At 35.2% G+C, this 25,109-nt stretch overlaps 4 protein-coding genes across 5 annotated transcripts; 2 read left to right on the forward strand and 2 right to left on the reverse strand.

Annotated features, from left to right (window-relative positions):
• Positions 1-1,628: 1,628 nt before the first annotated feature.
• On the reverse strand, positions 1,629-5,296 carry LOC113725511 (uncharacterized). Its single transcript, XM_027248718.2, has 10 exons — positions 5,111-5,296; positions 4,455-4,643; positions 4,315-4,363; positions 4,060-4,160; positions 3,744-3,901; positions 3,097-3,282; positions 2,606-2,680; positions 2,379-2,444; positions 2,017-2,073; positions 1,629-1,886 (listed from the first exon to the last, which is right to left on the reverse strand). The coding sequence occupies exons 2-10, from the start codon at positions 4,594-4,596 to the stop codon at positions 1,749-1,751; spliced, it is 972 nt and encodes a 323-aa protein (XP_027104519.1). The 5' UTR covers positions 4,597-4,643; positions 5,111-5,296; the 3' UTR covers positions 1,629-1,748.
• Positions 5,297-10,349: 5,053 nt separating this feature from the next.
• Positions 10,350-12,665, forward strand: LOC113725512 (small ribosomal subunit protein uS8z/uS8w). The gene is made up of 4 exons (XM_027248719.2): positions 10,350-10,489; positions 11,554-11,700; positions 11,789-11,949; positions 12,295-12,665. The coding sequence occupies exons 2-4, from the start codon at positions 11,568-11,570 to the stop codon at positions 12,391-12,393; spliced, it is 393 nt and encodes a 130-aa protein (XP_027104520.1). The 5' UTR covers positions 10,350-10,489; positions 11,554-11,567; the 3' UTR covers positions 12,394-12,665.
• Positions 12,666-16,236: 3,571 nt separating this feature from the next.
• Positions 16,237-20,420, forward strand: LOC113725513 (ras-related protein RABE1c). 2 transcript variants are annotated; one of them, XM_027248720.2, is made up of 9 exons: positions 16,237-16,451; positions 16,679-16,806; positions 17,863-17,935; positions 18,527-18,627; positions 19,089-19,154; positions 19,458-19,555; positions 19,730-19,792; positions 19,869-19,961; positions 20,084-20,420. In XM_027248720.2, exons 2-9 carry the CDS (start codon positions 16,734-16,736, stop codon positions 20,165-20,167), a joined length of 651 nt encoding a protein of 216 aa, XP_027104521.1. In that variant the 5' UTR covers positions 16,237-16,451; positions 16,679-16,733; the 3' UTR covers positions 20,168-20,420. The 2 variants fall into 2 exon arrangements, with proteins under 2 accessions (XP_027104521.1, XP_027104522.1); XM_027248721.2 differs by having other exon boundaries at positions 16,340-16,466.
• Positions 20,421-20,844: 424 nt separating this feature from the next.
• On the reverse strand, positions 20,845-22,452 carry LOC113721452 (uncharacterized). Its single transcript, XM_027245550.2, has 3 exons — positions 22,250-22,452; positions 21,864-21,942; positions 20,845-21,744 (listed from the first exon to the last, which is right to left on the reverse strand). The coding sequence occupies exons 1-3, from the start codon at positions 22,271-22,273 to the stop codon at positions 21,113-21,115; spliced, it is 735 nt and encodes a 244-aa protein (XP_027101351.1). The 5' UTR covers positions 22,274-22,452; the 3' UTR covers positions 20,845-21,112.
• Positions 22,453-25,109: the final 2,657 nt, after the last annotated feature.

The following is a 25,109-nucleotide window of genomic DNA, read 5'->3' on the forward strand; positions in this document are numbered from 1 at the left end:
TGTATATGTATATATATATATTTTACTGTGTATTAATTGCAAGTTGATGACTGCCTAATTACTGCAAACTTATTTGTTTTTTTTTTTATTTTTTAGTACTTAAGAGACATTGGATATAGACAGGCATAAGTGGATCTTAAAAATATATTTGGTTTGTTTGGATTGTGAATTATTAGAGATATTTTTACTGTAACACTTTTTGTGATATGATGTATGTGAGATAAAAAGTTGTGTTGGAAATTGTAATGATGATGTCAGCAAATATATTTTGACAAATAAATCACAATCCAAACAAACCTAAATAAATTTTGCTTTGATATGTTCAACCCACTTGAAAACCTAAACTTGGGAAAAAAAAAAGATCTTGTCGATAATATGATGTCCAAAAAAAACATTATAGTATGAGAGTTGGAGGCATGTCGCTGAGTGGACATCCACTTGGATTACGTGTTTATTTTTTAAAAAACATATTTATGATAAGCAAATTCCGTAGTCACTTTAGAATATAAAACCACTGCTAACGTTTATATAGGTTGTTTGGGCATGTTGTATCACGGGCTGTTTGGGCAATGTGTTCAATCACCTTAATAGCCTATTAAGTCAGAAGCAATTTATAAGGGTTTTCTAACAGATACTTGTTGGGTACTCGTTAGTATACCTAATATTCACCTAATCTACTCTACACATATACAGACTACTAATTATTACCTTTTCTTATATTTATATACTTTTCTTATTTAATCTTACCTATTCTCTCTTATATTTATTTACTTTTTTTAATTAATCATACATTTTTAAAAACATGACACTTGAAATATATTTTAACGAATATCCTATAAGCATCCATTAAACAGATCCATTTAAAAATAGATTCAAGAAATTATGGTGGGAGAATTTGAATAGTAGTTATGACGTGGTTGCTCATGGTTACTCAGGACCAAGAATTTGAATAGTAACTACAACAGTTGCCACTCATAGTTATTCTGGACCAATATAAAATTTCCCCTTTTTGTGGTAAGGGAACGAACCTTTGTAACAAAACACTCAACTCGTTCTCTTTCCTTTTTCTCTTTATTCTTGAAAATCAACTACTGGGAGCTAGGGTTACGATTCATGAAATCAATGTTTGAGTTCCTCTTAAACAAAAGTTGCTTCTAGCATTTTATGTTGGATTAATTTTTCTTACACTGAGTGTATATACTGTGAGCGTTGGATTCATGATAGCTATGCAATTCAAATTTTACACACATATCATGAATTCAATAATAATAGTGTATACACGACTGACTGTTATTATTGTGTATAAGATTTACTCTTTTCATGCTACTCGTAAACCTTCTTAAAATGTGCTGGTATCTTTACAGGTCCTTTAAGTACGTAGATGACACAATTATGAATAATTTGACGATAAAGTGCATGATTCTAGTGGAATAAAGACAGTGGAGTTTACAAAAACTGGACTGCTTTCTCTGTACCTTTTCCAAATATCATGCAATAATCATAAAAGGACAAAACAGCTTAATCGTAAAGGTCTTTCGGACTTTTATGTGTCTGGTAATAATTGCTGTCTTTTTGCAGAATTACGTCGTTAATAATCTAATGGAGGTTAGTAGTACAAGATCAATGCATTACCGCTGCAGATAAGATTTTCATTACTTGAAATCTGTGGATATATTCGAAAATGAAATAGGAAAGGACAAGATGGTTGGGAGTAAAACTAAAAACTGGTGAAACTAATTAAAAATGTGTCAAAGTATTCTGTGAAGGCTAGTGTTTGCCGTAGAGTAGGGATTGAAAGCATCCTCCCTGATGAGATTCCGAGTCAGTGAAACTGGAACCAAACAAAACCCCATGCTACGTAGATCAAATTGGCTCTCTCCGGTGATCTGTTTAACGAAAATAGGGTTTAAAAGTAGCAATTAGCAAGAGGGATCAATTCCAATATTCATGTTTAAGGTAAGCTCATGTCAAACATTAACAGAACTTTTAGTGTTGGGAGGTGAAACGTTTGTATACCTTTGATTGAGAATATTCGTGGTCCATAGAAGTACTTCTTACCCTGTTGAAAGTATTCTGCACAAAAGCAACGAGAGAAGTTGAGAAATGAACGCTCTGAAGATAAGCTACTCATTTCACTTTGTTGACTGCTCTCATGTTTTAGCAGAACCTGCTGATTAGCCCTTATTAGTGTTTGGATGACCTTAACGATGTATAACAGCCTTTCAATTACCAAGTAATTATGTTTCGAAAAGATGAGCAATCTTCCTTAAAAGCATTAGATTTTGCATTTTATGGGACTCTGAGAGTAGCCAGTTTAACCCCCACTTATGCTAAATGTTTTACAAAGGAAGCAAAATTGTTAGAGATTAGATTGAAACCTCTATTTGATCTTGAAGAACCTTGATAAACACTGAAGCCTCGTGAAGCACCGAGGCAGTATCAGTCTGCAGTTAAATTCAACTCCATGTCAGGATTGGGAATCAAGTATCTAAGAAGCATGATAAATGCTGCAATTGAAGGTATACATAATGCAAAAGAAGGTTGTCCAGTAAAATCCTTAGTGGCAAATTAGTGCAGTGGACCTGAATTTCTAATGGTGGCTTACCTTACCATATGGAGACACCAGTTTTTGAAGAGCCGTGATCTTGTCAGCCAACTTCTGGCTTCTCCTCACAGGCACCTGCATAACAGTCAATTGCAAAGGACATTATTGGTTTTAGGATTTACACGCAAACATTCCGCCTCCAAACACATCCATCGCGGTCAAGTATCTAGTTGGTCATTTTGAACCGGAATGTGTGCAATGATTGAACTAAATTTCTACTTTCTTGTCTTAACTTATTAATCCCAATTTTTAATGCTCTCTTGCTCCTGGTTGATGGCTTTAGTGTTAACCTAATAGACTGGTTCACACCAATTAATGCTGCATTCTACTCTAATTAATTCCGGATGCATGCCTTAAGTACAGCAGATGTGTCAAAATTAAGGGCGGAAATACAGAAAAGAAAAGAAATCCAACCAAGGGATCACTCCAAATTTTTACATGATCCAGCATATATAACAAATTATTTATCATAACCAAGCAGGTACACATACTCTATCTTTCAGAACTTCTTTAACTTCCTTGGGGACTTGATGATCTTGGAAACAAACTGCCATCTTCTTATTTGCCGTCCATTCAGTATGGAAGGGTGGTCTGTTGCCTGCTATAGTTTCAGGGCTTTTTCTGCTCGTCATATCAGCATTTTCAATTGGACGCTTCCTTGCAATTCTTATTGTTCCCTGGAGTAAAAGGATAAGGAAAATTAAATAGGAAAACAACAAAAAACTGTGAATGGTGCAAGAAGCAAGAACTTCTGAATAGTTTAACTCAGATTTTAATATGTGATGAATATGCTTTATTAGTTACATCAGCTCTGTCTCATTGACAACCACCACAATTCACTAGGTTTGACTTGAGATTGCACGCAATTACTGATCAGCATGGAGCATTTGGCCCGATCAACTGACGGATTTCTATACACAATCATCCTATTTCATATGTTAATCAACTTGGTCTATGAGGGAGAAAAAACTATTAAATATAATGACCAAATTTAAACTTGGAATTAGTAGCTATTGTGAAGACGAATATTAAGACACGCCTGCTTCAATTATTGTGTTTGGACATCGTTCGGAAGATTCGTTACATGACTTCAGATATCATTAATCAAATACTAAAGACAGGATCATAAATCATATACAATTTCATTTGGTTGTCCAGGAATCGCTTCAACATGGGACAATTGCTGCTGCTTAACAATATTGCTGTCGTAGGTAGGCATGGTAGCCTTGGTACCGAAATGATTGGCTCCAAGAGGAGGGCAATCAAGACTTTTGATGGTCATTAATGGGGATGGCCCTGAAAATGAGATTAAAGATAAATCATTAGAGAGTGGTTAGGACTTGAGGACTACCTAACCATGGTTGTCGCGAAAAATAATGCATGACAATTATAGAACGGATTAGAAAAACCTGATCATAGAATTTGTCAGCGAGAACAAGAGAGATTTATTGAACCTGATTGATAGTTGATAGTAGGGGACTGCGAGCAGATAGTGAATACTCCGTGCTGGTTATGTGGAGTTGAATCCGTGTAAAGGTTGCTGTCATATGTATGTCTGTTGAGAAAGTATGAAATTACTAGTGGAAAAATTTGTATATCGAGAGGTCAAGTTTCGATTCAATTAGACTAAAACTAGTAAAGGAACCAATTACTTCTCGAACTGAACAATCAAGAATGGGAAAAGGTTAGTCGGAAGAGCAGTGACGTACAATTTGCTGTCTATTTGTAGAGGGATATCAGAAACGGACTCGTTGGATCCTGAAATTGTCAAAGGTAAGAATACTGTCAATTTTTCCCATATTTGATGTCATTTTAGTGGATTTTACATAATGAGTTCTTGAATTATTACCGTATCCATTGAGCTGAGAAGAAGCTTGAGGGAAAATTGTGTTCTTCATCCTGGAAAACTGTAGATTTTCTGATACATATCTCACTGAGGCACAAGAGATGGCTTCTGAGGCTTGTATTTGTGCTCGACTTTCAGACAACATTCCAGCAGTTTCAATAACCTTCACAAGAGTTTCCACTTATGTAATACCTGCAGAGTGTTAATCAAACAATAAACCAAGCTGCGTTAACTTCACAAGAGAGAGAGACCAAGGTGTTAAATGGATGAACAGATTTAGAAAACCAATAGGCAGCAGTATAACGACAATCTTTGATGAAGTACGATTTCCATGATAAAATTCAAAGGTCATACAGGTCCACAGAACGAAAGAGTCCTAATTATCCTGCAACAAATCTTGTCTTAACATCATGCTGAAAATTCAAAAAAAAAAAAAAGGAAATAAAAGTTAAAACAGATTATTATCCTACCCAAGCACTCCTTGCACTAAAATACCATGAAATCTCAATATCAAACTGACATCTTCCTTTTGGGAACAAGTTAATCCCGTCACTAGCAAGAAAGAGGATATAATATACTGGATGCTCCATCTACAAAGATTACTTCTATGACAACCAATTACTGGCAAGAGATTGACAGTATATGTAGTATGTATGTACCTTTGTCATCGGTCACTACTCTAGACTGAATGGCTGCCAATAAAATTTTTCTGAATCAGCTCATGAAGACTGTCTCGATGGATACAATGCAGAACTGGAAACTATTGAGGTTTAACAAGTCTGTACTTGGTACTTGCTTTTAAAGGAATCCGAAGATCACCCTTCAAATAAAGTAATGCATGCAAGGAAAAATACACGTCCATTTAACAGTACAAATCTAGAAAATTTTATTTTTAACACTTAACGGGCGGCTCTGAGTGCAGCATAGAGTATAGTTTTCTTTTAAATTTTGTCTCGTCCTGAATCTACTATTTGTCTATTTGACTTGTGGAGATTAAGGAGAAGAAGCTGCAATCGTCCAGATAAACCTTGAGTAAGGATAAGATTAGTGACAATATATAACAGAGGCAACACTTTGGTCGGTCAAAACATCAGGTCTGCTGTACGTTTTGACTAGGAAAGGAGTTCTTGGCACCAACCGGGGCTTGCATTTTGGTCTCAAAACATACTTGTCTGAACAAGCTTCTACTGTAATGACCGATGAAAGTATACCGAGAGTGGATCTTGTGGTATTTGAGGACTTTAAGCCGCCGTGTAAAGATTGTTGTTTTATACTAATAATAGTTTTCATTGGCTCCTAAAAAAGGAACAAAAGAAAACAGCTTCTACTCTAATGCTGCCCAGCTGTTACTTTACTAGGAGTGAACTATTCAGTGAGTTCACATCATCTTGAGAAGCTTTTTGATTCTTAGTATTTTATTATTATGGGTCTAATCCAATTATTTGATTAGATGGACTTTCGTGGGCTTTTTTTTAATTTCTTCCATGAATTTGAAAATCAAGTTTGATAATAAGGTTAAAGTCAGATGGTCTTATCATTGTATGATGTACCATCATCATGGGGTTTGCTCCAAAATTCGGCTCAAGAACTGTGGACACTTAGAAATAAAAAAGTTAACTACCGTGTAAAATTGATCGTAGTTTGGCATTGCAGTTAGATTTATGGGTTTCTTCCATTGTAACTTTTGCATTATTTGGTGCAGATATTTGAACCACTTATCATCATAACCTCGTGTCCCTTTATCATGAACAGGAGTTATTCTTCGTTCTGATTTCAGTTTGGTATTGCCAACGAATGACAGGATTGGAGAAGGCCAAACACTCCAAAATTTCAGTTTGGTATTTTTATTTTATGGTGTTTTTATGGAGGAGGTTTATCAAAATGCATTCTAAGCACTCCAATTTTGATCAACATTTCCTGTATTGGAATTCTCTAGGATAGAAAGAGTGGAATGTCATATGATATTCTTTTTGACAAAGAAGACCTTCAGAACATTGCAGCTTGCGATTCATCTGCATTTCATTAAGCTGACCGTTTCATTTTCATTGATTTAATGACATAACTTGGTTGTTAATCAAAAAAATAAATAAATAACAACGAAGTCATGGGAACCAGTTGATCACCAGTTCCTCAGAATCATGCAAGAGCCAGAAACTGACTCAAGAACCTACAAAATGACTGTTAACTCTGAAAATTACTAAATGTTGGATTCAACTAATTAAATACTGAAGTTATTATCCTTGCGCATTTTCTACAAATCTATAAAAAGGTCTCCCCAAGAAAACTTGTGGTACGCATTTAACCCCAGGAATTTTGAGATAGAAATTTAACCTTAGATGGGTAAACAAAAAGGGACAGGCATGCATGAAGAAATAGTATATAGATTTCACTTAATTTTCTTTGTGCTCATCGCACCTGGATTTTGTGGCTTGTCTTCGAGTAGTGCCTGTTGACCTCTTCTGCATTAATTTCCGTAATTAAGCCGATTAAGTCATTAAGCTATAGTAGCACTAGCAAATTTATTGCCTAATTTAATACCGGTAGTATATGGCATTAAATTAATTGCTTTCGGATGCTTTCAATTCAGAGTATAGAGGCCTGTGCCCTCCTATGGAAGCCAAAATTCAAAAGTAGGCAGAAGCCTGTTTTGTATTTAGGCAACAACTAGTTCTCAAGAACTATGTGACGACATGTGGAAGCAAGTGGTAAATTAGAATTATTTTCTAACCAATTAATTAATCAATATTACAGGCTCGATCACCTTAATTAACTTGGGATCATCAAAAAAATATAGCCGATCAAGTATACATGCAAGGTAATCGAAGAAGGAAGTTGAGTCATTTATGTCTTTCTGCCGAGCCACAAGGAACTAAAAACAACCACAAAATTGCTGATGCTGTTTACCCAACAACTGTGAATGACCTTTGCAAGAATATATTATATGCTTGACTTGGTGCTAGTAAACAAATTTTCACTTTTTCTACAGCAGATGAGGCTATTAGACAAGACATCATGAATCAAGATAGTTTTTCAATGCAACTAAAATGTCATCCAAGAACTAATATATATATATATGTGTGTGTGTGTGTTTTACAGTCAAAGAGTTGTTGTAACTTGTACTTTAGGACTTGTACTACTCATATTTCGATTTGCATATACATATATATATATATATATATATATATATATATATATATATATATGTCATTACTTTCCCTTCTTAATATAGACTATCATATTAACCATTGTACATCAGCAATGAGTGTCAACTCTTCTGAAAGACCAGATGTCTTAAAGGTCTACTCTTAAATTAAAAGTGTAATGGTTGTCAAAATCTAAATGTAATCTTCTTCTTATTAAGACTTGTAAGTAATACTTAATTGATTATTTTAACAAGAATAAAGCGGTGGTCGTATGCATGCAAGCAGGCCAATTTATAGCTTTGGCTATTAGATACCTTTAAATTTGTTATGTCATTTTCAAGAGTGATTTATTTTGCATTTCAATCTCTTTGCCCAGTAACATCTCTAGAATAGTAGTAGTTCGAGCATATTTTCATGTTCAGATTCTATGCTAAATCTGCCAACCAGATTCCAACAATCAAATTGACTCTCTATATGATACTCAAATAGTTTGACAACTGTAATTATATATTTAGAATTTATATAGCAAAAAAATGAATGAGATAAATCGCTTAGCTCTTGTTCGAATCGAAATTGACTTGAACAAAAGGGTAAAATTTCTTTAGAGTATATGGTTTTGTTTAATTGCCTGCCTTCCGTACTTTAATCTGAAAAGAGGGATGTCAAAGAGGGGAAGGGAGAACGAGGGAAGCAAGCGGTTGAGGTATCGGCCTTGAGTTGCTGGTTCTTCATTAATCGGGGTTCGATTCGTGCCTGCTGCGCTACACATCCTGACTCGTCCGAAAAAGCTGTATGGGGCTATCAGCTTCCTTTCGGTTTGGTGTGCCGGCTCGGGTTCAAAGGGCTCGGGTCGGGGCATGTTCCGGGTTACCAAAAAAAAAAAGCAATGGGTGTGTTTGAATAGAAATTATTTGTCAAAAAATTATCGGTTTCTGTCACAAATATATTTTTCAATGCACCTTTTTATCTTTCTAACCATCTTTTTCGTCCACATACATCACGTTGCAAAAAATGCTACAGTATTTATTCTAAATAATATTTTATATAATCTCCTATCCAAAAAATGGCAACCTTGTTTTAAGACAATAATAAACCTTCTAGAAGCATTTTACTTGATATATTGACTATTCGTGCTAATTGTAGTTTACTATTATTTGAGATTAGATATATTGTTGTCTTCACCTGTCTTTAAAGCAACCTCTAGAGATTCTCCATATACTCTCGATCTCTTAATTTTTTTTTTTCCGAAACGATAAGTACTTGTATTACTAGACAAGAAATTTACAAGTGCGAGCAAAGGCTCGATTGAACTTTACAAGCGGCGATTTTACCACTAAGGAAACCAGAGTTCCTCATCCAAAATAATGCCTATGGCATGAATGCTAAGCTTGGAGCTTAGTTGAGTCTTATCATTTCTAACTATGGCAAAAGGAGCACATATGAAACAAATCTCTTAGTTGAATAATGTCATCAACCACAGTAGCTAGTCGAATGTCACTCACTCTGTTTGTGCGGATATAGTTGAGGAGTTGAGGACTTTGCACTTGGAATAACACTTCCGTTAGTAGCTCTGCGGCAGCCTTACACATTGCCAATTTAAGTGCAATTGCTTCATCCACTAGGTTTGATCCTGAACTTCTAGCCCGTATCGCCCAACCTCGGTGGAATCCTTGATCACCTTGTCTCATACTTATTCCAATGCCTAGGCCATGATTGGTCATATCTGAAGTTACTCCAATCCTCATTTCCACTGTCCCATGTTCTGAGTCTAACTGCGGTATTTGTTGATGAAGAACTGATGTTTCCTCTGTGCTCCATCTCTTAATTAATTATGTACTAATTGTCTAGTCTAGTACACAGCTTGATTCGCCGCTATTTGATCCGTCGAGTCAAGGCAATAATAACTAGGAGAGACAAGCAACCTCTTCGTTGTTGTAACTTTACACGGCAGGTCATGATAGAGTTTATTGAGAAGTTGAATTTCTTATCGTGCTATGTTTTTTTTTTTTTTTGAGCGAGTTATCGAATATTTCTCATGAAAATTCGCTTTCACGTGATTTATCATGATGGAATCAATTTTTTTATAATAAATAATGAACTCTTTTTTCTTTTCTCTTTATTTTTATGAATAAATCGAAAAAACATGAAGTAAAGATACAAGATAGAGTACCAGTATTTGAAAAAGTTGAGAATGCAAAATAGAAAATCAAAGCTAGCTAACAAATCCGCTACACAATTACACTTTTCTTTTCTAACACCAAATGAATAGGGACTGTTTACTTTTTCATGACTATCTATTGTCATTACACATGGTTCTATTAGTTGTTTCCGCAGAAAATTTTTTGGGAGAAATCTACGTATAAACCAATTTGGTTTTGATTAGCAAATTAATGAAGAAAATACTAATCAACTCTCTCATTAAAAAAAAAAAAAAGTGTTTCCAGTTGTAGTATGAACACAGAGAAGAACGATGAGCCACAAAATGTATAATTATAAAAATATCTAATACATAATTAAAAACAAAAATCTCGCCGTAGTAATTTGTGGACTTTGGGTCAGATGTAAATCAGAAGCACATGGGCTTCTGTTTAGACAGAAACAGGACAGAGAGATGCGGGCCTAAATAGAGCAGAAAAGAACATTGAGATTAGAATTCAGATTGGTTTAATTTACAGTGGTTGGTCATCTGCCGAAAAGAGTGGGGCTATGTCTCCTGATACATAAGCCCAACAAAAAGTTGGCCCAGTGTAGCCGAAAAAGGATAAGCTAGGGTTTTTGGGAGTTCTCACTAGCTTCTTAAACTACCTCCAAGAGCAGGAAACCTAGCTCTCTCATTCTTGTCCGTCTTCGCTCCGGAGTCCTCACTAGCAACCCTCTGCCTATCTCAGCCTTCTGGTAAGCTGTCAATACCCCAATCGGCGCTCATTTTCATTTCTTTGGACTTCCTTTCATGAGTCTTTTCTCTTTGCGTTCTTTCTTTTTATTTTTTTCCTTTTGTACACTAGTTTATATGTATGTGCTTTTCGTTTCTGAAATTATGCTTATATAACTTACCAAAAAGAGAGAATAAATCATGCTTATATATGTCTATTTAGTTTGTATAGCAGCTGTTTGGGTGGATCGATGTCTTCTGTTTCATTTTTAGTGATTTTTTATTAACTTGATTTTTGTTTTTAAAAACTGGATGCTGAAGAGATTGTTTTTAGTTTTGATGTTTAGAGTTTTTCCACGGCTCTTTCTCTCTCTTATTTTTGAGAATTTCATGGGGAAATGTTTAGTGAAAATGTAAGATGGAGGAGCGTAAGATTTTTGGAAGCATTTCTGATTAGAGAAAACTGGGGAGCTTGTGGGACTGAGATGATTTGTGTGCTTTTAATCAGAAAGAGGTTGGATTTGTAAATGAGATTCATTTTTCGTTTGTCTTAGATGGTCTATATAAAATGTTTTTGGAAAAAAGGAAACTCTGAATGTTGGATTGATTTCAAAGTGGTAGTGGTTGTGTAGATTATTGCAGTTTAATGTGTTGGATGGTTTTGTGGGTTTTGATTGGTTTATCTTCATACCCGATTCCATATGTTGTTCGCAGTGACGAACTGAAGGCTTTCGTGATTGTGTTCAATTTACTAAGTTTAATTGGATTGATTGGATGACCCAGTATAGTTTAAATGAAGTTGTAGGAAAATAGGCTATCTTACTTAATGTTCGTTTTGGGAATGCGCCAGCTTTTTAGATTTGCTGTGGCCTATCTGGTTTGCCTCCGGTATAAGTTGATTGAGAATATGAGGCCTTATTTCCTTGAGGATTTTCTTTGGTGTTTGTCCCCGGGTTTAATGTGACAGTTGCTCTATGTTGGACTGACAAACTATCGCTGCAAGTCAGTTTTTGAGTCTGAAATTATTCTCTTGATTTATTATTCATGAATTATGATTCCTTTATTGAGGCTTGATCTACATTTGCAGAACTACCAGCGAAGATGGTGAGAGTTAGTGTCTTGAATGATGCTCTCAAGAGCATGTACAATGCTGAGAAGCGGGGAAAGCGTCAAGTCATGATTAGACCATCCTCAAAAGTGATTATCAAGTTTCTCTTGGTGATGCAGAAGCATGGTATGAAATCTTTGTTTGGGTACCATTTTTGTTTCTTTGACTTGGCTGATCCTAAAGTTTCTCACATACTGTTGGACATGGCTGGCAGGATACATTGGCGAGTTTGAATATGTTGATGATCACAGGTCTGGGAAAATTGTTGTTGAACTGAATGGGAGGCTAAACAAATGTGGCGTCATTAGTCCTCGCTTTGACGTTGCTGTCAAGGATATTGAAGGATGGACTGCCAGGTTGCTTCCCTCTAGACAGGTAATATCAATATGTTAACAACTTTGGTCAGAGCATTTGGAAAGCAAACTACCTGGTTAATGCTTACAATTATTATCGTTATTTTTGGGAATTGATGACTACTGTACGGACTGTTTGCAATGCTGTTAAGATGATAAACAAGTATACAAGTATTTTTTTTTCACCTTAGGAAAACTGAAATATTCATTCTTTTTATGATCAGTATTATACAACATATGCTTTGCTACGTCACATTTTATTACTTCCTGTTTAGTTCACGAGTTAATTGCCAGTAGAAGTTATCAAGTTTCTCCTCTGCTTACAATATATATCGGTTCTGAGCATTTGTTTGTCTTGAACTCACAGTTTGGGTACATTGTGCTGACTACTTCCGCTGGCATCATGGACCACGAAGAGGCTAGGAGGAAAAATGTTGGTGGGAAAGTCCTTGGTTTCTTTTATTAGTGTTATTGGGTTTCTGGAACAAAGATATAAATTGACAATTTTGACGAGTTTTGTCTGTGACTTGATTTACTTCTGGGTAGTTCTGTGTTTGCAAGATCTTTATTTCCTTACAAATGTGAGTAGAGGTCGTTTACTTGCATTTTTTGAATGTAGTATGATTATCGACTATAATGTTTAGCGGAATAGTGGCGTTTCTTTCTTTCATCATGCCTAGACATGCATGTATGTTGCAGGTATCAATTAAGCTGAAAAATTTCCTTTGCACGTTTGAATCAGGGTCCACTACATATAAATGTAATTTCACTTCTGCGTATCATAGATCTGTTGAAACTTTATATGTAACCTAAGAATGGGCGTGCTCGTGGGATGTTTATGATATGCTTGATCATATATTCCGATACTAGGAAGTGCTAGCACATTTGCAATCCTAAGAGGCGGCAATATGTAGGACTTATATTTACTCAGTCCAATTGTTGAAATATTTATTCATTTCAATTGTTGAAAAAATTACCAGTCCGGGGGTTTTGGCACGGTTGGGGATGATTAAGTTGGATATTGATTGTATGAATCGATTCATAGACCCCAAGGGTGGTGATGAGGTGCTTTCTAGTGTCGTCTACCGAAGATTATTTCATATTCTCAGCTATCTATAGGCGGATCACCCTCGGCCGCACCAACTTAAAAGACATAATTACGTGAATGAAAGCGAGTCAAGGGATGATTGTAATAAGCAAGGTTTTGGTTTCCATCTCAACAGCACATTTCCTTTGTAGCTTCTTGTTTACAGGTCGCTGAAGCAGAGGCTTTAATTTTAGGACTTTGGCATACAGAGCCTAACAGACCTAGATTCGGTACTTCATGACGGACATTTTTTTTTTTTTTTTGTCAGCAACGATATATTTATATAACCTACTATATCCTAATTTAGGGGTATCCTAATTTAGGGGAAGGGGAGCTTAAGAAGGCTGTTGTAAGAGTTAGTGGGTATACAGATTCAACTAGATTAAAGGAATATTATGGCACAACCTTTAAATTTTTTTCGTTACTTGTGAGATTTGAGCCTAAGAAGGGATTTAAATCCCTCCTAGTGGCCACTAAACCATTGGCCTAGTGGTTTCATGACGGACATCTATTAGGGCCGTTTTCTGCACTTCTGTTTATATAAGATCCCATAGTTTAGTGTGTGAACATCCTGAAACTCATAGTATGATACTAGCGTGCACGGATCAAATTGATCTCATCATTTCCCAGCAACAGACGACAAAATCTTTAGAACCATAATATCTTATAATGCTAAATTTGAGGCGAGTGGGAGCATATTTGTTAAACTTTATTCCATAAGCAAGCTAGTTAAGTAGTATAATCTTAAACAATCCAGTCAAAACAGAGAAGAAAGCGACCAGGATGCACAACCACCAATAATGATTTCTAGTTTTTATGCCGTCGAGAGGGGTTTAACAAGTAACAATTACCAGCGGAAAAACAAAAACACCTATTCTTCTTTTAGCCAGGTGAAAAATTTAAGAAGAGAGAAACTGCCAAAGGTTTTAGTTGCCCTAATGGTGAGTTTACCATTACGACTTTTAATCCAGATGGTCGACTTCCTTAGCCATCTTCATCGATGCAAATGCTACCATCACCAGCACTTCCGCGGCCACTGCTACCATCTTCACCAGCTTTCTGATCTTCAGATCCCATTAAATCTAAAAGAAAAAAGGCACAGCTAGGGCTTAAGAGTATGAGGAAAATGCGGCAGCATTAACATCAATGGGATGGAAGCTCTCAAAATGAGAAGAGGGAAGAAGCCTAGGTACGTGAATGGCTTTTTGTAGAGATGGTGGGAAGAGCATCTTCCAAGCATATGCTTCCCATAGCATTTAGCTTTTTCTCTCATTTCCTCGAGTCATTTATTAAGCTTAAGGGGGACATATGGCATTTTATGGAATCTACCTAAGACGACTTCCCATCTTAGTCGTCTCCTTGCACTTTGGTCCCCCGCCTTTACAAAAACTGATCAGTCCTTTTAAGCAAATCACTAGTAATGCTGCTTCCGTAAAATAGAGCCATGGTTTGCATATTATTCTCCCAAGACAGTCATGGCATAAATAAGCTTTGAATTAGGAACCCAAAGAAAAAAAAATATTGAATAAGCTTTCACGTTTCAAGGAGCTCCATTGGTCTTTGCTTTGAACTCTTCTTGTTTTTAAGACTACAAGTTTGCAAGTGTTTGCAGTCAATTGTTGAAAACTGATTTTGAAAAGTATTAATGCACCTCTATACCCAATTTGAGAAATAGAAGAGAGACAATTCGAGGTTCTCCGCACCATAAATTGTTGCATGATCATACAATAGGAGACTAAGACGCAGTTGAAGTTGAAGCTAAACTTTGCTTACGTAATTGTTCTAATTATATCACATCATGCCCGGCTTACAAGCTGCAGTGCTTGACTGACTCGCTTACTTTTTTGAGTTTCATTTTCTTCGAAGTATCTTTTTGACTAAGCTAATTTGTCATTTTCGTCAATAATAAAGAAATTACTTCCTGTCTAAGTCGTCACCTAATATTATCGATAGAACATAAGGGTTGCTTCAACAGAAAAAAAAAAAAAAGAACACAAGGGTTTTCCTTTTTCTAGTTTTTGGCATATCTTCATTTACGCCACAATTAATTTCGTGAGCAGGAATGTGGGCGAACCAAGCCGTTTGCAAGCTAAAAGTTTGGCTCGAACTCGATTTGACCGTGTTCAAGTTACTCGTTTCATGTAATGAGTTGAATTCGAGTATCAGTAGCAATGACTCGAGTACTTGACGAGTTTAATCAAGTATTTATATTATTTATATATATTATATTTTTTAATTATGAAATTTTTTATGAGTTCGTATTTTAATAAATTTACATGAAGTTATATTCAGTAAAGAAAAACTCGAGTTTGAACTCGAGTTGTTCGACCTTAATATGGCTTACAATTTACTTGAACTTAAACGAGTCGAGTTCGAGCTTAATTTTCATCATGTCGAGTCGAATTCAAACTCAAATTTATATACTCGTTCGAGTTCGAGCAGTACTAATAGTGATCAAATTTGAGATTGAGCATAGTGCTACTCGAGTTTGACTTGACTTGATAGCACCCCTATTCGTGAGTGGCAATAGTGGGTGCTCCACCATACTTTTATAAAAAAAAAAAGAAAAAAGAAATTGTAGAAGCACACCTTTATTTAGAAAAGAAAAAATTGGGAAGGACCTCAGTTTTACGATTCCAGGTTGCTATGTAAATTTTGATTAGAAATGTTGGATGAGAAAGTTATATTTCCCAAAAAAAAAAAATCAAAAAATTTAGAAATTATACTCCCTAAGAATGTCTAATAATATTTTTCTACAATAATTCTCCTATGTTGGGAATTAAAAATATTTTATTTAATACATACACATGACAATGTCCATAACAATCGGCAGTCAATATAGTCCATTTGGATTATGAGTTTTCGTGAAAAAATTTTAAAATTATTTGTTGCATTTTCAATCAATTTCTTATCTCACACAATCATGAAGCTACAATATATATATATATATATATATATATATATATATATATATATATATATATATATATATATATATTACTAAAGTTACAAAAAAGGACCTCAAAAATTTAGAAAATATTATTTGCAATCCATTTTTTTATCATTCGCACTCTTCCAATTTGTTTTATTATATAATCTAATAAATAAAAATTATAAGATTAAAATTATAGTGAAAGTATGATTAACAAAAATAAAGTACAAATAACATTTCTCTCGTAAAAACATACACGTAGATAAGTACCTGATACTTATACAAGTACTATACGCGGAGAGAGAAACCGAAAACAGAACTGAAGTCGCCCACCCTTTCGGAGAGAGATCTCCCTCCTCTCCCATTTTCTTCCTCCATCATTTTTCCACCGTTAATCTCTTGGCTAGATAATTTTGTTCTCTTTTTTCCTAATTTTTATTTTTTTCTCACGTCGTCGTCGTCGTCGTCGTCGTGCTAACTCGCGCCTCTCAAATCCACCGCACTGGTAACCCCTCCTCGTGTGTGTGACTTTCTCTGTTTTATTTTCCTTCTCTCTTTTCAACCCATAATTTCTTTTAAATTTGATATTGAACTTATCAATTCTCATTATTTTCCAATAGTCACTCACAACTTCACACTGTGAAGGTGTTTATTATGTGTACGCTGATGTAGAATATCAATGAGATTGCACTATTACAGGAACGGAAGTTTTACATATCTTTTTTGGTGTAGGGTTTTGAAGAATTGGTTATTAATTTAAAAAGATATATACTACTGGAAGAAGACAATGGCAGCTCCACCAACAAGGGCAAGAGCTGATTATGATTATCTTATCAAATTGCTTCTCATTGGCGACAGCGGTTGGTTTTTCTTCTTCCTCCTTTCCTTCCCACACTCATGTCAAATTTAATTCTTTCCTAATGGGATCGTATTAGAGTGAATTTGATTGTCTATATGAATTGTTGTTTAAAGTTGGTATTCGATATTTCGTTTTTTGAGAGTGCTTGTTATATGGATTTTTCTAACAGTGATATGCTTTTCACCATTCTATGTTCTATTGATGATTCAATATGTTGGGAGTTTGTGGCCTGGTAGAGTTTTCTCTTTTCAAAAAGGGGAAAATTAGGGTACAGGGAATACGTGTTGCGACTGAAACCAGGACAAATGTCATGGGTCTCTGGTGGCATTACACTTTACCACCCGAAGGAATCTAAGCTAACTTCTCATTTAGCAACAGAGAAATGCTTGGATATTTACAATTCCAATTAACAGACCATTCTGTATTTCCTATTACTTGCTCTTTGTTCTCTGAACTTGAATTATGCTGGGGTTTCTCCAGGATTTGATGAATTTTTGTGCGTCCCATTTTTGTTTTATGTTTTCATGTAAAACCTAATCAACATTGTCTTAACAATGAAATCTATGTTTAAACTTTGACTTACTCTCCATTGAGACGTAGTGTCTTGGGCACCCTATAAATGGTTCCTCTTCCCCAATTTTGAATTCTGAACGCCTGATAGCGTTCTTGGAATAGGATGATGAAAGTCCTATTTCATTACTGTTATCATCCTTACCCAGTCTTGTGTTTCAGTTTTGAATGCTCAAAAGTTGGTTTATTGGTGCATTCTAGTATCATAATCAATTCTCTGTTGTTCATTGGAGCTTCCACTAGCTCTCCGTACTTTGCTTTATTCATCTTCTTTTCTTCAGGCATCTTATATATAGTCTCTCTTCTCTAATATTTGAGTTGTGGCTTTCTTGGAATAGAATGATGGATGTCCTGTTCCATTACTATTTTCAACCTTGCTGAGTCTTGCTATTTTCAAGTTGCCTAGTTGAATTCTCAACAGTTGATTTTTTAACCAATCGTAAAACTATTACTAAAGGTTTGATGTTTTATATTGTAATGATTGTAGGAGTGGGGAAAAGTTGTCTTCTTTTGCGGTTCTCAGATGGTTCCTTTACAACAAGTTTCATCACCACTATTGGGTTGGTATTCTAAGTTCATCTTTCCTTTTGTATTGGCTGTTTTAAGCATGACACTCCATGTAGTCAATTTTTTCATGAAGAAACAATTAAACATGAATGATGAAGAGGTCAATCGCTATTGGCAAACACTGAAAGTTCACTGACTCTTCGAGAAAAAATAGCACTGAATTGCGTATTCTGCTTTTTTAGAATTAGGGTCTCTAATACCATTATGAATTTTCAATCACATGATTGGCAGGTTTGCCACGGGCCTATTTATCAGGGTATCAAAATAGCAGTTTTTCCCCTCTCAACTTAAAGTTATTTGGCCAAGTGGTTTGATAGATCCAACATGCGATCATGTACAGATGAAAATCTATAAGATATTCAAGATTTATCTTGGTGTGCACTACATCCTAATATGTTTCTCTGGATAATTTCTTCGTGCACTTGTTTTTAGGCCAAGCCACCTGTAAAAGAACTATTATTCTGAAGGAGTAATTGAACTGGACACTCCAAACTACGAGAAGCCCAAAGTGAATCAGTTTAAGATCCTTGCTATTGTTTTGATCCCTTCATCCTCTGATTCTACAGTTTTATCTTCTTTGGCAGCATTGACTTCAAAATAAGAACCATTGAGCTTGAGGGAAAGCGTATCAAGTTACAAATATGGGACACAGCTGGTCAGGAGCGGTTTCGGACAATAACAACAGGTGTGTCACATTTTTTGATTTTTACCTGTTGAGTGCCAGTAAGAGCTCCTCATTTTAAACATACTTAGGACTTTGGTAGACATTATGCATTGCATTTTGTGTTGCTTCCTTTATCCTTTTTGTTTTCAACCCAAATAAGCAGGCGTTGAAGTTATTAGTTTAAGTTTACTATCTTTATATCCAGCCTGGCAGCGATTGAGGCACATAGATGGTATGGCCATCTTGTTTTAAAAGGCTATTCATAAGTAACAATCTTAGGTGAACTCCAAGTTCTTTAGTAATGGACTTTTGCCCATAAAGGTGCAAATCTATTTCTTCTGGCCGCATCATGTACTACTCTGGTAGTCTGGTTGATCTTCACCTTGCTCAGGCTATTTAAGCAACAAGTGGCTTTTGAATTGTCTGCAGTTTCTGATGCTTCATACTCTCAATGTCAATTACCCATATCTTTAATTGTGCAGCTTACTACCGTGGAGCTATGGGCATTTTGCTAGTTTACGATGTAACTGATGAGTCTTCTTTCAACAGTAAGTTTATTAACCTTTTTTCAACTTCTTGTTGTCTGATTTGTGGTGGCTGCAACTTCTTTATGTTTCTTTTCTATTTCATTTTTAGAATTCTTGAACTTCTTTCTGGTTCTTCGTTGCCAACTTGTGTTATTTTGCCAATGCTTATCTACTTCTCTTCCTTTGTGACCAGCTATTTAAACATGTCATCAAATTCTAGCTGAATTTTGCATTTGCTACATTCTTCCTTTATGGAGCATAGTTCCTTCTGTAGAATTAGGCTTGGCTAGATTACTCCAATCACATTTTGTTTGATCCTTTCAGATATCAGAAATTGGATTCGCAACATTGAGCAACATGCTTCGGATAATGTAAACAAAATATTGATTGGAAACAAGGCTGACATGGATGAAAGCAAAAGGGTAGGTAGTCATTGTTGTAAGCTGCTCCTAATCAGATTTTGCTTCTTTAATATTTTTTAAACAAGTTGGTTGCATGGATTACATAGTGTAATCTTTTCTCACTAAGATCAATTCTTTCATTAAGTTTGAAATGTGCTTTTGAAATTAATTAATACTGAAGTGTAACCCCCATAGGCTGTTCCAACCTCGAAGGGGCAAGCTCTTGCTGATGAGTATGGAATCAAGTTCTTTGAAACAGTAAGTCGAGGTGCATCTCATCTTTAGCCTTCATCTACATCATTAGTTTTCTTAGCTTTTGGAATATGAGTTGCAGAGTGCAAAGACGAACATGAATGTGGAGGAAGTTTTCTTTTCAATAGCAAAAGACATAAAGCAAAGGCTTTCAGATTCAGATTCTAAGATTGAGGTACATAATTTAATCCTTTGTTTTTAGTGCCTGGTGATTTATAGATGCCAGCAGATTTAGTTCCAAATCTCCTTACAGTTTTAGCATCTCATAATTGTCTTTTTCATTGTTGGTGATCGCAGCCTCAAGCAATCAGGATTAACCAAACAGATCAGCCAGCTGCAAGTGGTCCAGCTGCTCAGACATCAGCTTGCTGTGGATCATGATCGGACAAAATATGTATCCAGACAAGGCTTTATCAAGTGCTCTCTTGAAGTTGTAAAATAATTTGCTACTGAAACTAGTAAAAAATAATCAGTTGCCTTCGCATTTCTTTGTTCAGCTCTACTAGTAGGTGCCATATCTGTTGAAAGTTATATACAACTTTTACATGTAATTTGATACCAAACTATTCTTCTGACCATTCTTGTAACCTAGTAATGGTTTTTCCTTAGTAGTGTTCTTAATCTTGAGATTTCATTGTCTGTCTTGAGATTTTCATTGAGGAACTCTTTCAGTATTTGATGTAGAAACATAAATTAGGGAGTAAAGAGTTAAATTTTAGTCTAAAGCCAAGGCGCAAATTGCTAATTCTTGATGGAAGTGGGGCGAATATGCAAATTCGTTGAATTTGTCACGTCTCTAGGTACCCAAAGCAGCTGACTAAACTAAAGTGAGGAATCGAGGTCTGAATGTTAAATTGGGCAACAACAACAGCACGGCAGATTCTGGTTTGTGTTTCATGTGGGACATGGGACTTTGGCTAAAAATTCCGCTATGCGAGGTTTTGCTGAGTTGCCATTCGTTTATGAAAGTAGCAAGCATAAATACTTCATCCATGTAATTTGATGGTCATTCAAGGTCTCTAAGTAGCATTAAAGTAGAAAAGCAAAAGAAAAATGAATCCACACAAAATGACAGTTGCTTCATAAGATGACAAGGAAAACATAAGCTTGTCCAGATGAACTTTCAGATTCCACCACCTATTGCTACGCAAAGTGTAACTTATCAACTTCATCAACTAGAATAATCTGCCAGTACGCTGTCACAATAACAACTCTTGGCATAGCAAACGAAAGAACCTAAGTAAACTATGAATCAAACTCATTTTAGAAAAATTTCAACAAATGAAGTAGCCAAGAACTGGAAACCTCCATTCTCCTGAACCTCACTCACATATAGGGCCAGTGCCTAGGATACGGGGCATCATCATGGTAAGAGTAGTCATCAAATCTTGGCCCATAATAGCTCCCAGAGTAGAAACCATATCCAGGTTGCTCCATCATTGGATGCGGCGCCATCCTTGGGTAATCATATGGGGAAGCGTTCCCATGGTTAAGAAAATGACTCCCGCTTCCACCTCTAGGAAAATAACCGCCAGTGTGGTGAGGATGATCAGCACAGTCGATTGAGGGCACCTTGTTATGAAAGATTGGTCTGCTCTTATGGAGTTTGCAGTAAGGATCCCTGCATACTTCTCGGTCAATTTGGGGTGCTACATAAGCTTCAGGCTCATGACTACTCTCTTCCTTCTTACGACCCTCATCTTTTGGATAGCCACGATTTCTTTCCTTCCCGTTTTTGGGAAAATTTTTGTGCTCAGGGCACTTATCCCTGACGGGCTTTGAGCTCTGGGGCTTCTCCTTATCAGCATGGTTATTGAAATTCATCGGACCTCCATCATAGCCTAAGAATTTTGCAGTTTTTCCCCATGCTTTAATGGAAGCAATCAGTTTGTTCGGGTCTACTTTGCCTTTAACAGCGACCAAGTTTTTTTCGCGGTACACGGCAACTGAAAGAACACCTAGTGACAAAGCGGGAAACAAAAACGGAAACCAGAAGCACGACGAAGAAAAAATTGCATCAAAAAATGAATTACACAAGAAACAGCATGCGATCTAACTTGAATATATGCTATATTACCATCGATTGTTAGCAGTGCTCTCTCCAGTCTCCCGGGGCAAAACTCACAACAATTGATATTCATCTTCAGCAAGATAGTCTGTAATAATACATCAAAAAGTTTTTAGGTCAAAACATAATAGAGTAGGTTTGGTTTGTTTTTATTCTTCTTGATGCATATATTTTGACGACGAAATTCAATGTGATTATACCCAATTGGCACCAAAAGAGATCTACAAGACAAGTGGTTGTGTCATCTAAAAATAAACATGCAACAGCATAGATTCACAACATAACGATCAAAATAAATCATGAACTTAAAAGAACGTCAAAGTAATATACCACCATCAAGGCTAAAAAGATCATGATTAGAGAACCACAAGGAAAAAAAAAAAACAACGATTTACCGGTTCGGTGGAAGGATTTTCCATAGCGAAGAACTTGAAAGTATTTTTCTTCTTTGAGAGCTAGAGGCGAATTGGAGGCGATAACAATTCAGAGGGAAAAAACTTCACCGGTTTTGTAAGGATGGAATACAATAAAAGCTAAAGAATGAAGTTCCGGAAATTTTTGCGGTATAATATAGGTTTAACATTTTGAGAAAAGAAATAATCTGAAAGTTTCCATTAATGTGATCAATATAAAAGATTTCGTCATTAAGATGGTACCCAAAAATAGTTGCCATCATGGTGCTACTCTGAAAAACAGAAGCCTTCTTTTTTTTTCCCCGTCAAGGTAGAGGGCATCTATCTATATCTATATAAATTTGAGAAGGGATTTTCAGGAACAAGCCTCCACAACCCTTCCCACTCTCAACTCTATTTTCCTAACATTTTACATTTATCTTATTTCGTAAAAAATATCATGGGCCCATTACATCCCCACGTTTCTCTCAAATAAGAAGTTAATTCCAACTAAAACTCCCACGTTCTCTCAAACAAAAATGTAACTTCCACTTACATTAAAACTCTAACACTCCCACGTTCCCTCAAACAAAAAAATAACTTCCACTTACATTAAAACTCTTCCCACTTACAATATAGTTGGTACTTGGCCCCTGATCCAACGGAATTGAGGATTGCACCTGATTTCTTCCCAACTGCCACGGAATATACTTGGTACTACTTTTGGGAATTACTACTTTTGGGAATTACTCTTACAATTTCACTCCACACCCACATTTCCATTTCAATTAAAAACCCTTTCAATCAACTTCCTTCTCGAACCTCTCTAATTAGCTTCACAATAGAACATGGCCGTTTACAGGCATGTCATCAACACCTGAATTTCAAACTCGCAAGATTGCAACGGAGGAAACATCTGCTAATGAAACGAAAAGGACGCCACCACGGTCCCGCACAAGAATTGGAACAGTTCCAACAACTTTGTGCCGAGGAAAGAGAAATCTCACATCAACTACGATGGATAAAATCTCGACTACATCAACTCAAACGCCGCGCCAATCAAATTAAAAGTTTCGGTACTATTTATTCATTTAATATTGATATTCTTTTAATATTGAAAACCTGATCATATCATGAGTTGTGCTCATGATGTGACTTATGTAGTCTTTACCCCAAACTCTTAATATGGTAACATATTGTAGTACCATCAATTTTGATCACGAAAAATAATACTACTATTAATTATGAGTTGTGATCTGTGGAGTTTCTTCGTTACTTTGAAATAAGATGTTCAGAAGGTTGACATTAAGAGATTACTACTAGCGGGTAGGTTCGTTTTTTGTGTTTTGGGTTTTTTTTTTTTGGCAGATTTTGTGTCTTACTGCATTACATGTCCTTGGGCTGTTCAAATCGGGATAAAATCATGCCGTGTCCAAACTCTCTCCGGATAAAATCTTACATATATATATATATTTTAAAAAAATTTTGAACTCTGGAAAAAATCCTATATTTCTTAAGCATCAAATAAAATGAATCCCCCAACATACTCGAACCTTAGTTATATATTTAGTCGCAAAATTGTCTCAACAGCTTGTGTGTGTGTTGTAGTCGATGGATCCTAGGAATGAGGTTCTAAAAAAAATTAAAATTCATGTCACATCTTGATTCTGCTATGCATGGGCACAATCCAGAATTAGATGGTTTCCATTGTTTATAAGAATCAAGTTAGAAGTTTCGCCACTATTTATTCTTTAAATATTGGTATTTTCATTATACTTACAATTATTAATAATATTTCTAATATTATAATATTATTATTGTTTTCATTGTTTATAAGAATCAAGCCGGTATTATCTATTCTTTATATATTGCCATTTTCATTATAATTGCAATTATTAATAATATTCCCAATATTATAATATTATTGCTGTTTCTATTGTTTATAAGAATCAAGTTAGAAGTTACGGTACTTATTCTTAAAATATTGGTGTTTCCATTGTTATTTCAATTATTAATAATATTTCCAATATTATATTATTATTGTTGTTTTCATTGTTTGTAAGAATCAAGTTAGAAATTTAGGTCTTATGTATTCTTTAAAATTTGGGAATATTATTGGGATTATTATTGTACTTCTAAGTATTAATAACATTCCGAATATTATAATATTATTGTTGTTTTCATTGTTTATAAGAATGTGGAAATAGTACCAATTGTTTATAAACACTTTAATAAATGCCACCGCAAGCTCCCCAATGGCTTTGTTAATATTTTACATGTTAACAAATAGTACTAAAAGCTATTATTGCAGTGGTCAATCCTAATGAATAGGATCACTACAATCTTATCTAATATCAAAGGTTAACATAAATATATTGTCATTTTTACTACCAAAATTGACAATTTGTTTGAGGCAATAATTAACATAATAAAAAATATATTTTACTATTCTAAATGTTTAATTACATATCATAAAAAATATAGTGACTCAAAACTCATATGGTCGAAATCATGCTTCACATTTCACATCGAGTTCACCCACTAAATAATGTCTCAAACATAAAATATTATCAACTACTATCATAAACATTACCAAATTAAGGATAGATTTTCTCAAATCTTACTATTAAATACACATATTACCATTCATTAATTAAAAAATAATATTTTATAATATTATTTTATAGTAAAATATTTTAAATTCTTCCATAGATTGTAATTTTTTTTTATAATGTAAGCACCGTGCGTAGCACGGGTATTCACACTAGTATATAGAAAGGAAACTATCAAAATTCTGGGCGCTTTATCAACTTTCCTTTTTCACGATAGAAGTAATAGTAAACGTTTCATTGACTACTAAAAG

Source organism: Coffea arabica, chromosome 2c (assembly GCF_036785885.1).
Source record: "Coffea arabica cultivar ET-39 chromosome 2c, Coffea Arabica ET-39 HiFi, whole genome shotgun sequence".
NCBI classification, from domain to species: Eukaryota; Viridiplantae; Streptophyta; class Magnoliopsida; order Gentianales; family Rubiaceae; genus Coffea; species Coffea arabica.

Bases quoted from the DNA above. Each gene is read 5' to 3' on its own strand.
- LOC113725511 (XM_027248718.2), bottom strand. From the start codon at position 4,596: ATGTTGTCTGAAAGTCGAGCACAAATACAAGCCTCAGAAGCCATCTCT. The intron at 4,161-4,314 runs GTACGTCACTGC...CTTTCTCAACAG, and splicing joins CTACAAATAGACAGCAAATT to ACATACATATGACAGCAACC. The intron at 1,887-2,016 runs GTATACAAACGT...TTCGTTAAACAG, and splicing joins ACGAATATTCTCAATCAAAG to ATCACCGGAGAGAGCCAATT.
- LOC113725512 (XM_027248719.2), top strand. From the start codon at position 11,568: ATGGTGAGAGTTAGTGTCTTGAATGATGCTCTCAAGAGCATGTACAAT. The intron at 11,701-11,788 runs GTATGAAATCTT...CATGGCTGGCAG, and splicing joins CTTGGTGATGCAGAAGCATG to GATACATTGGCGAGTTTGAA. The intron at 11,950-12,294 runs GTAATATCAATA...TTGAACTCACAG, and splicing joins GGTTGCTTCCCTCTAGACAG to TTTGGGTACATTGTGCTGAC.
- LOC113725513 (XM_027248720.2), top strand. From the start codon at position 16,734: ATGGCAGCTCCACCAACAAGGGCAAGAGCTGATTATGATTATCTTATC. The intron at 17,936-18,526 runs GTTGGTATTCTA...CTTCTTTGGCAG, and splicing joins AGTTTCATCACCACTATTGG to CATTGACTTCAAAATAAGAA. The intron at 19,556-19,729 runs GTAGGTAGTCAT...TAACCCCCATAG, and splicing joins ACATGGATGAAAGCAAAAGG to GCTGTTCCAACCTCGAAGGG.
- LOC113721452 (XM_027245550.2), bottom strand. From the start codon at position 22,273: ATGGAAAATCCTTCCACCGAACCG. The intron at 21,943-22,249 runs GTAAATCGTTGT...GTATTATTACAG, and splicing joins AAAATCCTTCCACCGAACCG to ACTATCTTGCTGAAGATGAA. The intron at 21,745-21,863 runs GTAATATAGCAT...CTTTGTCACTAG, and splicing joins AGCACTGCTAACAATCGATG to GTGTTCTTTCAGTTGCCGTG.